At 31.7% G+C, this 14,490-nt stretch overlaps 1 protein-coding gene across 15 annotated transcripts in view; it reads left to right on the top strand.

Annotated features, from left to right (window-relative positions):
- The window catches only part of CaMKII (Calcium/calmodulin-dependent protein kinase II), a 64,390-nt gene that overhangs the window by 28,105 nt on the left and 21,795 nt on the right, over window positions 1-14,490 (top strand). For 8 of the 15 annotated variants that reach the window (XM_015324913.2, XM_089173383.1, XM_089173386.1 and 5 more), the window contains exons 4-11: window positions 1,658-1,712; window positions 2,098-2,236; window positions 2,600-2,702; window positions 2,788-2,966; window positions 3,308-3,430; window positions 3,519-3,602; window positions 3,682-3,742; window positions 10,704-10,793. In XM_015324913.2, the coding sequence (XP_015180399.1) occupies window positions 1,658-1,712; window positions 2,098-2,236; window positions 2,600-2,702; window positions 2,788-2,966; window positions 3,308-3,430; window positions 3,519-3,602; window positions 3,682-3,742; window positions 10,704-10,793 (834 nt within the window). The remainder of the gene's footprint in view (window positions 1-1,657; window positions 1,713-2,097; window positions 2,237-2,599; window positions 2,703-2,787; window positions 2,967-3,307; window positions 3,431-3,518; window positions 3,603-3,681; window positions 3,743-10,703; window positions 10,794-14,490) is intronic. The other 7 variants (XM_089173379.1, XM_089173397.1, XM_015324906.2 and 4 more) reach the window with 3 other exon arrangements.

Here is a 14,490-nt window from a genome sequence, read left to right as displayed (position 1 = left end):
AACGTTTCCGTTCTACTTCATCATCTTTCTCGAGCTGTCAACAAATTTAGAATAAAAAGGAAGAGGGTGCATAGCAAATCTTTTTGACTTTTAACTTTTGCGTTTATTTCAAAATCGAGAGAAAAATTGACTTGGTCGTAAAGTTCGTATCGATTTTCAAAATAATTTCAAAAGCAAACATTTGGATATTTCGCGTATTTATAAGTTTTTAAGGAAGACCAATATTGTTCGTTCGAGGTAAATGAATATTTTGGAGCTATTCGAAAAATCGATATTGTTGTAAGACAAATCTAGTTCTATCTCAATCTTGTCTAACAATAAGTTAAGCCAGCTAGCGTGCAGAATAAGAACGGTTCTTTAATTTACGATACCTTTAGCTAACGATTTTCTTGTCAAGGCGAGGCAAAGGTCTCAAGAGATTATTCTGAGACATTGTGTTACGAGGAACAAGAGGAGGGCAAGGGGAGGGCAAGGGGAGGGCAAGAGGAGATGAGAGCGAACTGGCATATCTAATTTGATCAAATTTATGAAATATAAATGTCTCATGGAGAATGTATACAGGGAGTTAGAAGTGGTAAACCTCGTTTGAAACACCACGAAAACGAGTACAAAATTTCTCCTTCTAACACACAAGCTTTTTTCTAATAATAGTAATAATATATCTTGTGCAAGTTATTTGTCTATTGTTTTTCCTCGAGATCAGCAATGATAATACAAACGAGATGAAATATTTCAATAATATTCATATACGCATCACCTAACCATTTCCATTTATAAAAAGTAAAAAGAACTTTCGACTATGGGTTCTATTCTGTTGTATTTTGTTCTATTTTGTTCTACTTGGCTCTGTGGAATATATTCGTTATTCGTATTTCGTTCACGTTTTAAGTCGAACGTCTCGATGCCAAGGATATTAAAGAAACTACGAATTGGAATTCTTTCTAAGGTTGCTCGCAAAATCGATCCTTCGATTCTGGAATTGAAGATGAGCCAAACGCATCGAGTATCAAAAGATCTTCTTGTTCGTCGTTGCTTAGAACATTTTTTTATGAAATCTCTAAATCTCTTTGTTCATCTTCTTCTTAGAACACTTTTTTTTCCCTTTGCCAATAATGAGAGAAGAAATTTTTGTTCTTTGTCGATGGGCATTTGTATTATATAATTTTGTTTATATTGAAAAAGAAGATGTCGTTCGTCTCGTACGTTAATTCGTTCGTCGAAGAAGAAATATCCACTTGACATCGATTAAATGAACTTACTGAAGAGCAACCTGATAATCTTGAGGGATCTCTCGTTGCTTCTTCGGTTACCTTCGTTGACCCTAATGAAGGAATATTCATAGTTATAAGTAATGATACTCGTTTGCTCGTAGCAGCTTTCAATGCTTCAACCATCTAAGCTACATACGCGTATTTATTTATTTATTTAATCTTCGTGCAACGTCTCATTTTCGAATCGAGAAGCTCTCTTCGAGCATCGTCATTTTCAATTTTCAACTGAAACACGGCCGTCTACCTTAAAATATTTCATTTTCAGCTCGATAATTAAAACGAATAATTGTGAGACTCTCTCCTACGTCGATATTATCCGCGTCTTATTAAAAATATAAATATAATAAAAATAGTTTTTTTTAATTAGAAATAATTGTATGTTTCAGTGAGACTGCACGATAGCATACAAGAGGAAAACTATCATTATCTTGTCTTCGACTTGTAAGTTTATTGTATATTTTATAAACGCGTTTATGATAAGTGTTATTTTTTGTCATTTTGTCAAATGATCTATCAAATTTACGTAGAAACAGAAAAAAGAAATGAAATAGCAATACCATTAGGAAAACACAATCGAGAGAACGTCAAGCAAACGCTTGGGAAATGTTCTTATGGCTTTCTTTTATATCTTTTCTTGTACTTTGTGTTGTTAGTTTTCTTTTTCATCAGTATTTACTGTTGACGTTCGACGACGTCCCCAAAGTATAAACGATCGTTGTGAAATATATTTCGAAAAAAGGAAACAGCAAGAGCATCATCTTATTCGCGTCGTTGGTTCCTCTCTTTGAATGAAGCTTTCTAGAGAATTGTCGTAATTTCTTTTCAGAGTCACCGGCGGTGAGCTTTTCGAGGACATCGTTGCGCGAGAATTTTACAGCGAGGCGGATGCTTCCCATTGCATCCAACAAATCTTGGAAAGCGTCCACCACTGCCACCATAACGGAGTTGTGCACAGGGACTTGAAAGTACGTTATACACTTTTCTGCATTCCAATAGAATATTCATTCTATATTTAGAAAGGAAACTACTACTTGGAAAAGCAACTTTGATAAAATAGTCAAGATCTCGAGGTAGCCTAGTCGTATCCTAGTCGTATCCTAGTCGTATCCTAGTCAAACTTCGAATTTACTTACAGTTTAGATTGTTTCAAAGTCTGACCTCTGACTCTATCAACTCGTATTTCCAATTCTTACAAATTCTATCCGTGTGATAATTAATTAATATTACAATAATCATAATTTAAGGAGTTTAGGAAAACCGTACGAGATAGTTTCTTGATAAATTCGTCATAAATTTCTCGTCGACGATTTTGCTATTATTTTTTGCAGCCAGAAAATTTACTTCTCGCAAGTAAAGCAAAAGGTGCGGCTGTTAAATTAGCAGATTTTGGATTGGCGATCGAGGTGTCTGGTGAATCGCAAGCATGGTATGGTAAGTCGTCATTGGTTTGTTTCTTCAAAGATCGTCAAGCAAATCTTCTTTCATTTATCTATCTGAATACGTCGGTCCTAAAAAGGTTTCGCTGGAACGCCCGGCTACCTCAGTCCAGAGGTTTTGAAGAAAGAACCTTACGGGAAACCTGTCGACATTTGGGCATGCGGAGTTATTCTTTACATCCTTCTCGTTGGTTACCCACCATTTTGGGACGACGATCAGCATCGATTGTACGCCCAAATAAAAGCTGGCTCTTACGATGTAAGAATCTTTTACCAATTATTTTCATTATTATATTTCATTATCATAATGACCACCAGAACGAAATTTACTCAAATTTCATCTAATTTCCATTGGAGACAATTTTCTACTAAATTGGATTAACATTTTCTTCCCCTTTTTACAAGGTTACAAATTTACTGATTGTGAGTTGTAACATACTCTCGCCCCATTTTCTCCATTTGGGAAAACACATAAATGTTTTGGAAAAGATGAGACGAATATATGCCGCAACACAGTTTTATACAACATTTTCATTGATCTGGTAGAAACAGGTAAACGATTAATCATGGATTTATGATGATATAATATTTGTTGTTCAGTATCCAAGCCCAGAATGGGACACCGTAACGCCAGAAGCAAAGAATCTTATCAATCAGATGTTAACGGTGAATCCAAGCAAAAGGATCACCGCAAACGAGGCATTGAAGCATCCATGGATCTGCGTAAGTTTTCACGTCCCTATGAAACGCCAATCAATCGCATCAATAATCGACTTCTAAGATAACGTGTCATTTTGTTTTCTTATTACAGCAACGTGAGCGTGTTGCATCGGTTGTGCACAGGCAAGAGACTGTGGATTGCTTGAAGAAATTCAATGCAAGACGCAAATTAAAGGTAAGCAGTTGTTCTTTCATTGAAAAATCATCGGTGCAAAAGGTGATTAATCGCTCGATTTGGTCTCTTTTTTAATTAGGGCGCTATTTTGACGACGATGTTGGCGACACGGAACTTTTCCAGTAAGTATGATCCACAGGGTAAGTACCTCCGGCCCTCTTCAGCGCTTCATGGACTACGACGGACAGTACATTTACAAGCTCCTATTAAACTTTACATACCCATCCTCCATCTCTCTCTCTCTCTCTCTCTCTCTCTCTCTCTCACTCTATCTATCTATCTATCTATCTATTTATCTATCTATCTATCTATCACTTTGTATCTTTATTCCAAACATTTCACGTCCCTTCGTTCATATATCCGTCTTGCATACCCATCATTAAAAATAATTCTGCTCATCATTTGTTTATTCGCTCAGTTTGATCGGTGCTTTGTACAATGTGGTCTCTAATGCATCATTATTTTCTATATTACCAATCGTATGGTATATCTAAACTCTCATTAGAAAATTAGATTCCTACCTTATGAACCACTTGTAAACGATCAAACGATATGGAGCATCCGTATTTCTTACCTTTTTTTTGTTTTTAGCCCCCAAATTCTTGCTCATGCACAAAATTAATTGTAAATCTGAAAAAGCCTATCTCCGTCGAAACGATCGAGCAAATAACATTATCTTTTCCTATGATCCCAAAATGAAAGAGGAGCGAGGCTGAAACGTTCTCGAGGAGAAAAGATCAAGCTGAAAATGACCCTTCGTCGTTTTCATCAGAATACATTCACTAACAAATCATCCTAATTTCATCCTCGCTCTCTCAACGTAGCACAATTGAAACATTTTTGAGATGTTCCATCCACGAAGTGCTCGTATTATCCTCATAGTCGATGCACTCAGCTAGCACTTCATATATCCTGCAAGGACTGTTCAACGTTACCCAGAAAATAATCAAATAAACGAATATTTTTCTTACCTCGTTTATTCATTTTCTTTCTTTTTTTTTATAATAATAATAATAATAATAATCCATGATTCTGGGTAACGAAAATCATCGTCGCAGTGGACTCAAGCAGTTTTTTTCCCGTCCATGTTCATCTTTAACTTGACCCTAATCATCAAACGAGTCATGCTTCGCAATTTTGACAATTTCGTTAAGAATAATCCATTGGAAAAAGAAGAAAACTTGTCTTTCACTCCATTAGTTTTAATTGGATACGCATATATGCATTTCTACATATCTTCAATAATAAACGATTACATAAGTAAATGGTAGAAAATTGTCGATGAATGATTTTCAGTTCTATATCCGCATCGTTTTCGTTTTCGTTTTCGTTTTCGACAAAGCAAGTATCGACGTTTAACGTCAATGTCCATTTTGTATAGACAACCGAGAGTACACTAATGCGATGATACATCAAATTAAAATCCTCTTCGAAAGGATTTTCACAAACATTATTTACGGGTTATTCATTACAAATGATGAAAAAATGAATGTTTAATCAATTTGATCGACGATAAATTCTAGTTACTTTAAAAAATACTTTTCTTATGATCGATGAAGTCTTTCTAAGTATTGTCTAATCATTGTAGGAAAAATACGCGCGTCATTTGGTTGTAATAAATCAAAGTAGACAAATGTAATAGAAAAATCATGAGTTTTAGGATCGAAACATCAAATCTGTCAACTGTTTCGGTCCACTTGCGAGAGTGCCTCCGAATGATTGTGCTATGTTGTATTGCAATAATTATTCGCGTTGCATATAAGTGTTTTATCCGTAATATTAAGAAAATTTCAAGATTTCAAACCTCTGATATGTACATTTTCTTCTCATCATCGTTCTTATCCACATTTCGAATTTGATATTTTTTTAAACAAAGGTTATACCATTAGTGATGAAACTTCAAATATTACTTATTACTTTTCATTCAATTAATTACAATCGAGACCTCAAATATATGAATTTAAAAAGCACATGAACAATTTCCAATTTAAATCATGAAACATTTTTATTTCACTTGTACTATGTAATTCGTATCAATTATAATTCTAAATGTGGAAGTAATATTATTCTCTACCTAATTTTTATATACGATATATACATAATTGTATATTATATACAACAAAATTATTATATTATATGCATGTATGAAACATACATATAATACGTGTATAATATATACCTGCATATATACGTCTATTCGACTGTAGCATATGCGCACGCGTGCTCGTAAGCATCCCTCGATAGATGCACGATAAAGTGCATACATACATTTCTCTCTGTGTATATATATATATATGTTACTATTAAAACGTGAATTTCAATAACTCATTTTAGGGAAAACATATGAAACAAATTTAATGATATATTTTTGTCATTTAATGCATTCAACAAAAATCTTTTATATAAAGCAAGAAATTGAAATTTGATGTCAAGCATAAAAACTACGTGTGCGCGAGTGTGTGTACTCGTAAAAAGTGATTAGAAGAGCATCGTTGAAAAAGAGGATGCAAAAGATTGTATCTAATGTAAATTAGGTAAAATAATGTATAATAGTTAATACAGGAACACGTCTACACGCCTTTTTTGAATCCGAGAAAAATAAGAATTCAAAAGGGAGGAGGGGATACGTAGAGATGAAAACAGTCTAAGTAATATGTTTTCAAACGATATTTATATTCGCTTACATTTGTTTTTATTCAAGTCATTATACATTGACTTTCGTCTAGGTCGATGTACGTCGGTCTATTTCGTAGTTTTTCGTATGTATTATCGTTAGTCTTCTTCGAGCGTCGGAAGGTCTAACATATTCGTTAAATAAATGTCTAATTTATTTCGCGTCGCGTATACGCGTGTGTCTGTCTCTGTGTGTGTTTTCTTCCTATGCAAGTGATATGCATATGTGCGCAAGTGTGTGCAGTGTTATAATCAAATTGAAAAATATGTTTTTTATACTTGGCATCAAATTTCATAGTGTGGTTCACTTTGGATATTTCATAGGTTAATGGATTTCACGCTTTAACGTATGTACATATATATATATATTAATACAGAATACATACATAATTACACAGATACACGTCAGTGGCTTAACCATATGAAACGTCTCTTAGTTAGGTGGAATAAAAAAACTATTAAATTACCCAAAAGGAAAGAAATATAGAATTTATTGAAGGTTACGCCACTGACTGACCAACGCACATTTTTGTGTGTGACACATAAATAGCACCAGACGTCTACTTAGAATGTCTCCCTTTGATCTCACCTCACCTACCTCACCACCACTTACCCCTACAACCTCCTACCACCTCTCTTAATACCCCAATTTTTTTCTTACAATTAGTCGAATAGTTGAAGCATCTTGCACACTCTTAGAGGGATCAATGAACTTATATGTACGTACTTTGTACGTATAAACTTTCATTAATCATAATCTGTTAGTTTGGGTGTATATCCTTTATCATTTAATTCAATTATTTGGAGTACACACTTTGCCTAACACATTGATTCATTTTTTAATTAGAATTATTCTCAAATTATTACCAAATCCAAAACACATTATGAATCTATCGATGATTTCTAAATTTGATAAAGTATTTAATTGTTATTATATTCATTGAACTTCTACTGATACCTATTTGGAAAAGTCGTTAAATCTAATGAGTTGAATTATCGTTATTGTAATGACAATATTAAATAGGAGACATACTATTGCACAGCATATTCATATTTCATTAATGAAACATATACGTTTAACAATTCGTCGATCAATCTATATTGGATTACAGTTTCACGGATGTATACATGTATAGTTCTTAATTAATTTTGTACGTGTTCTTTTTTTTTCTTTCGAACAAAATTAGTATTATACGGAAATTCTTGAACAAACGATAATCGATCGATCGACTAAAAGAATCTCTCTTTCTATATATATAAATTTCACTCATTATTCTCTTTCTCGCTGTTTTATCCAACATTTCCTAATTAAATTGATCCTCTTGTACGTTCTCCTGAATAAAATTTCACTTTCTATTCAAAAAGAAATTATAAATTATATATGCACTACTACTATTTAATATTTCATTATTGAGAACTTTTGTAATTAAATTAATTTCTTCTTTTTTTTTTTTCTTACAGAAATAATATAATAAATAATAAACATTAGTTCTTATATATGAATGTTGAATAAAAAAGATTTTGAAAAAAGTTGTTTTATACCAAGGACGTTTATTTGCATATTTCTAAACTAGGTGGCAGCACAAAATGTTCGAGTTGTTTTTCGCGCGTATTAATATTGCAACTGTCGTGAATTTAGTCACTAACAGGAATTACTATACATTACTAGCATCACCAACTTCATTTATATTTCGTCTTTTAATTATAGTACGTCATATTAAAATACATATTAATTCGAACTAATAATCAGTCGTGAATGTGTGTTTTCCATTGTTTTTTCATCCATGGATAGTCCAAATATTAATCGTGAGTATTTTTATTATAACGTTAGATGCATTATACGTAAATACACAAATACAAATGTTCTATCTATGAAATATGCACGCGTCAAATTAACACCCACACGAAAAAAATAGATTATTGCTGTAAGCATTTGCAATAAATATAATCAAAATGATTTAATTTTCTTCTAGATCTGTCAAAGTTTTTGTTTTTTTCTACATAATCAATACGTAAAAATGATGAAGGAGAACGTACACGGGCAAATCATACACGTATCGCAAATCATGAAAATAATAAAAAAACAAACAAACAAATCCGTTGTGCCATTAATTTTCTCATTGAAAAATAATCACACACATTTTATGTTAAATTCTATATTTTTCTGTTTATTTATTGACAATAGGTATACTCTATTTTTCATTTGACACGAAGCGGGTCGGAGGTGCTGTGCTTATTTACTAACACACACGATCGAAACTTCTTCTTATTTAAACTTTATCGACGTGCGTTGTGTCTCTTTTCTTTATCTTACAAAAGATAGTAAGAGTTATATTTGAAAAAAAAAAAAAAAGAAGAAAAAAACCATTTTTACGACTACGTGACGATACATTACGAAACAGTTTTTCGACAAGCTGTATTTTCTTTCTTACTTTATTTCTTTCTTTCTTTCAATTTTCTTCTTTTTATCTTCGCTTATAAAAATCCATTCTATCGAAATTCTGCGATTTCATTCTATTTCTTTTTTTTTTTGTCTAATATTTATGTGTACAAATTATGTAAATTATATAAATGGTACGCGTGATAATTTAATAACAAATATTTAGAAATACAATTTCAAAATGAATGGATCAGCAAAACAATAACATTAATATTAATTAATAATATTTTATCGAAAAACGTACCATTTTTTGGATACTTAATTATTCATATCGAATAAAATATTCATTTATGTAAAGTGTAATCATTTATTAAAGATAATACTTATTAATAATTCAGTCCAAATATACGATGTAATAAATAGAACTATAATTCTTCTCGTTATCTCTAAAAATAAGTGAATACACTTACGTAACTACTAATTGAGAATAAACTTGGTTGTTAGATAATTTTCATTATCTTCATTGAATCTTATAAAGAAAATCTTCATTTTCAGAAATCGCAGGATTCGAAACGAATATTGATGATAAATTGTTCTTGAAATTGCATTTGGCATGGCAATTGTTCTTTTTTTTTTTTCTTTTCATTTATTTTGCATCTACTTTGCTAATAATTTTTCTCTTTTTCTTTTCTTATTTTCAATTATTTCAATAGTTTTCAAAGTTCAACATTTCAAGTTTTTATACTTTTCTTCTATTAATTATTTCATTTGTTCAAGCTTATTAGATTGTTATTATTATTATTATATTATTTGAGCATAATATCACTTTTCCAACTAAAAAAAAAAACTAAATGAATAAATATATCCGTTGCGTGTAACATGCACGTGGTTACGCATAAATTTAGTTTGAATTTATGATAACGGTTAGTGCACGTGTCTATTTACATACTTTATTATTTTCTAGTTGCAATAATAGATTTATTAATATCTGTGAGCTTTCGAGTTAATTTTACCTTCCATCAAAATAAGAGAAGAAGAAAGAAAACAAAAGAAACAAAGATATGACGTTGGAATCGTGAACAAGCGATGATCTTGAAGGCTTAACCCTTAAAGTGCACCCTTAAAGTGATGTTTGACACCCCAACAAATTTGTTAATTCAGATAGGTATAAAACCTACTGGTATATAACTATTTGAAAAAAGATGTATCAAACTACTTTTAACAACATTGCGAAGTCTAAATATTAAATAGCGACTTCAGGAGACGCGTTCTTCAAACACGTTGGGGGTGTCAAACACCCACAGTGGTGCACTTTAACTAACTTTTACCAAGTGTGCACTTTAAGGATTAAGGCAAAGCAACAAAATACAACTGCATGATTACAATATAAATATCTAGATGATTGTGCACGTTTGTGTTTTATTTCACTTTCGTTTATTCTTTTTATATATTTGTCTCTCTTGTATCCTATTTCTACGTCATTTCCTTCCTTCTTGAAATTAGCTTTCTGGAGACTTCCTTCTCCATTTTTCTAAACCCCTATTATAGCTGGTACAATAATTCAAGTCTTTTGACAAAATTAGAAATACTTTTTTTTTTAAATCGCTTTTTTAACGAGAGAGAGAGAGAGAGAGAGAGAGAGAAGTAAACCTAACAAATGAACAATTTCATTAAATCTTCCTAGATTTCATTTATCTAAGCTCGCAGCTAACAATTGGAATAAGTTTTTGATCAAATTAAACCAAAAAAAAGCTTTATTCCAATTTTTAATGTTTTCTCTCTCTCTCTCTCTCTCTCTCTCTCTCTCTCTCTATCTCTCGCTCTTATACTATTTATCTATCTATCTTTCTATCTATTCTTTTTACGTTTGTTGTCTCTTAAAAATAATATATATATATATACATCTATCTATATCTAACATAAAAAGAATTTACTGAGATACTCGTACTATTTACAACTACTACTACTACTACTACTACTACTACTATTACTTCTACTATTACACGCTTCCAATATCGATTTACTGAAAAACCCTCTGCGCACTCCAGGTCGAAGTATCATCACAAAGAAGGGCGATGGTTCTCAGGTGAAGGAATCCACCGACAGCAGCACAACGATCGAGGATGACGATGTCAAAGGTAAGAGACTCGTTTTTCCATCTTTGTGCTCTCTCGATCAAAATACTTGTTATTACTCTGATATCAAATAATTGGAGTTAACATTGAACGAATGTCTCTGCCGTAGCCTGTGTTCGATTCATTTATCTTCCTTTTTCTTGCTTTTTTTTTATCCAAAAACAAATTTCGCAAGTGCACAAAGAGGAGAAACTCCAAAATGTATGCATACATTCAATCACAGGAATATTTCTATTCCCATTGTCAATTTTAAACAATTAATATTTGTTTAATTATTAGTTTTTTTTTGTATAAAATGTTGATGCAATGGAGGACCAATTACAAAACTATTCTTTAAAATACAAATACAAGCAAATATCAATTATTTCATGTTTATAATGGGACAACGAATACTTCGGTGATTAATTGTATGTATATTTACACATGTATATGTGTGTATATATATTTTTATTCATCTTTTTTTTTTTTGTCGATAAAATACATATATATATATATAGAAAATATATTCTACATATTTTTGAAGAGAAAGATGGATTTTCTCGCTCGAATGTGAACATTTTGTGAATTTTTTTTCTCTTCATTACTTTTTTTTTTTTCAAGAAGAAAAAAAACTACTACGAATTTACGAAAGAAATATGACCGTAAAAAATCCTACGACACGTGCTGGATTTTTATATTTTATTTTTTTTAGATAAAAGAAAATAAAAAAAAAAAAAAGAACAAAATATAAAAGTAAAAATGAGATGAAAAGAAATGGAACGTACTGCGACATGTGCACGCACTTTGATTCGTTACTGAAACAGATCATGATCTTCGGTTATCACGTGCAAATCGGTAACTCGATTTCTAATTTCAATTCGATTAACGAATTGCCATTCGGATTTTTAATTCATTTCTTTAACATGTATATAAATATATTCATTGATTTTGTTGTACCTTTAATGAAAGAAAAAATGGCTCGAATGGCAACACGTTAATGAATTTCCTTATTGTTTTCCCCGTCCCAATTCCCCAATTGTTGAAATTTTATTAATAAAGGTATAATATGAAAATATTTTCGAGATTCGTTAAGCGAATATAGTAGCGATTGTTAAAAAAATAAATTCAAACATTTGGTTCTCTTTCAATTTAATGAAGTAAAATAATGGACAATGCAAAGGATAAGTCATCTATAGTATTAAGAAAAATGTTTTGTTAATTATACAAAGATAGTCATGCATGCACCTAAAATCCATAGAATCGAATTTCAATGAAATAATCAATTTTGTAAACTTTGTACATACATACATACAAGCATACTTTGGTAAGGTAGAATAGTATCGTTATTGTTGAATCGATAATCCTGTAAGTTTTATTGACCAAAAATGAAGTGAATTCCTTTAAGATGGCCTATCTCTCTCTAGTTAAAAATCTTCTTAACGAATCTCTTAGTTGAATTTTGCGGTATACGAGAACCACGAATTCAAAATTTGTGCGTATCCGCATACGTGTAGGTATATATATATCGAGAACGTTATATATCTATTTTGTTTTACCCTGAAAAGTATTTAATCGTAGAGTAATCGATTGTTCTTTACCCTATATTCCTACTCCCTCGTCAAAACTTCAATATATATATTCAACACGTACACATACAATTCCTTATTCCCTCTTCTAATTTTTCTAAATTGTTATATAATTACATATATAGTATATCTGTAAAAATATCATTCCAAATATTCTACGTGTATTACTTAACACTTTGTTGACCGGTCCCGAGTTAACTCGTGATGCGTTTTTCTTTCGCATCACGTTATTTAAAAGGAAAACGCAACGAAAATAAATATTACGAAATGAATGAAATTTCGTCTGAAATATTTTTGTTCCGACACCGATAGCAATGTGGGTGGGTTATTCACTCGTTATAACTCGTTTGAAAATGTCATAATAATAGTATACACGTACGGATATACATACGTATATGTAAATTTGATACTATCTCTCTTTCTCTTTCTTATTAGATCTTATATCTTATTCCTATCATCTCCTTCTCCAAATTTGTTGATCCCTTTGAAAATACTTCATGACTCTCGAAAATGTTCTTGAAAGCATCGTGCATTCTCAAACTTGCTCCTCTCGATCGCTCGCTATTGATCGTCGTGTTACACGTTCTTTGACACCATATTTACTTACATGTTGGAAAGTTGTTTTGAATTCGTGAGCGCTGGTAGGCATTTTGTGTGGCAGACACCCGCTTAACAACGGCAAGGTTTATTATACTTATCAATAATCATTATCTTCGCGATAGATAGAGAAATTCGATCGAATTGACAATGGGAACCTTATCAACGTTAAATTTACATTAATTCATGAAGAAACATTGATTGTGTATAGTACAGGACTCGTATTTTTCCATCCTAACTGGACTCTGATAACTGGACTATGATAACGAGACAACAATCTCCGTTCGATCAATTTCGCCATTCGTTGTCAATCAATCCATTTCTAATGGCAAATTTTCACCAGCACGCTAAATCATCATCGTGTTACGTAGAATATCATTTTGATTTTATTTTACTTTATTTGTCTATACCATGTATTTCGTTTCATTCAATTTCCTGATCTCTCTCTATCTATCTATCTATCTATCTCTATCTATCTTTCTTCTTCTATATATATTATATTATATTACACACGTAGTAGTCGAAAGAGAAAATAAATTTGACAACGCGAATAAAGAAAAAATCACAATTGAAAATCCTTTTGCGTGCATGGATCCTTTTGCATTCCCAAAAAGCATTTTTCCTTGATCCTTTACACAGTATGCCAAATGAATTTCATTTGCTTCTAAGCGCCAGGGGCACCGCCGCATCATTACGCGTCCCACACACTTCACTTTCAAATCCTTTTTACTATCTCCTTCTCCGACGAATAATTTTTTATCAGTGTCGAAGTAGAACGATATCCTTTTCCGAGTACAATGAGTTCCCCGTGAAAAAAAAAGACAAAAACGTCGTGAATTTTGATTAACACACATATGAATAAAAATAGAATATAGATAGTATACTCACACAAATCCATAACACGTAAAGGAGTGAAACCAATGTGATTTATTAACCCTTTGTACTCCGCTGTCTCACCGTATGAGACATTAAAGTTTATCAGTGATTACGGGGACAGCACAACTTTTTGAGAAATTAATGTTTTCTCTGATGTTTTCTCTTAAAATAGCACACAGACGACATCAAATCAAAATATAGTAAAATAACAAAGATATTTAAACAAAAATGTCAGCGGGTTTTGTGTTGGAAGAGATAAGAAGAATAAGAAGAATTTGTAGAAGAAAGGTTTTCTTTGATGTCTACCGATTAATATAAGTCCAATATCATTAGAATCAGTTATTTGGTTTCAAAATGATACTAAATAATACGAGGGTCTGTAAATGTGGCATTTCTGTGGCGCGTGGAGTAGCTGCTACCCAGCGTCAAAAGTCGTGCGGAGTGCAAACGGTTAATTTTCATAAACAAAATCCTCTCATTTTTCTTACTTATTATTTCTCTATTTTTTTTTTATCTTCTTATTTTTTCTCTCTCTCTTTCTCGAAAAACTTCGACAAGCCCATCTGGATTTTCTCAGGGGAAAATAATCAATTAGAAAGATGTTAAAAAGAAACAGGTTTATCAATCTATCTTTCATTGTTTTTTTTTTTTCTGTTCTTCTC

Source organism: Polistes dominula, unplaced genomic scaffold, assembly GCF_049000335.1.
Source record: "Polistes dominula isolate Pdom_NZ unplaced genomic scaffold, Pdom_raw_medaka contig_28, whole genome shotgun sequence".
NCBI lineage: Eukaryota > Metazoa > Arthropoda > Insecta > Hymenoptera > Vespidae > Polistes > Polistes dominula.
Note: the sequence above shows the minus strand (reverse complement) of the source record. Positions and strands in the feature narration are given on the sequence as shown.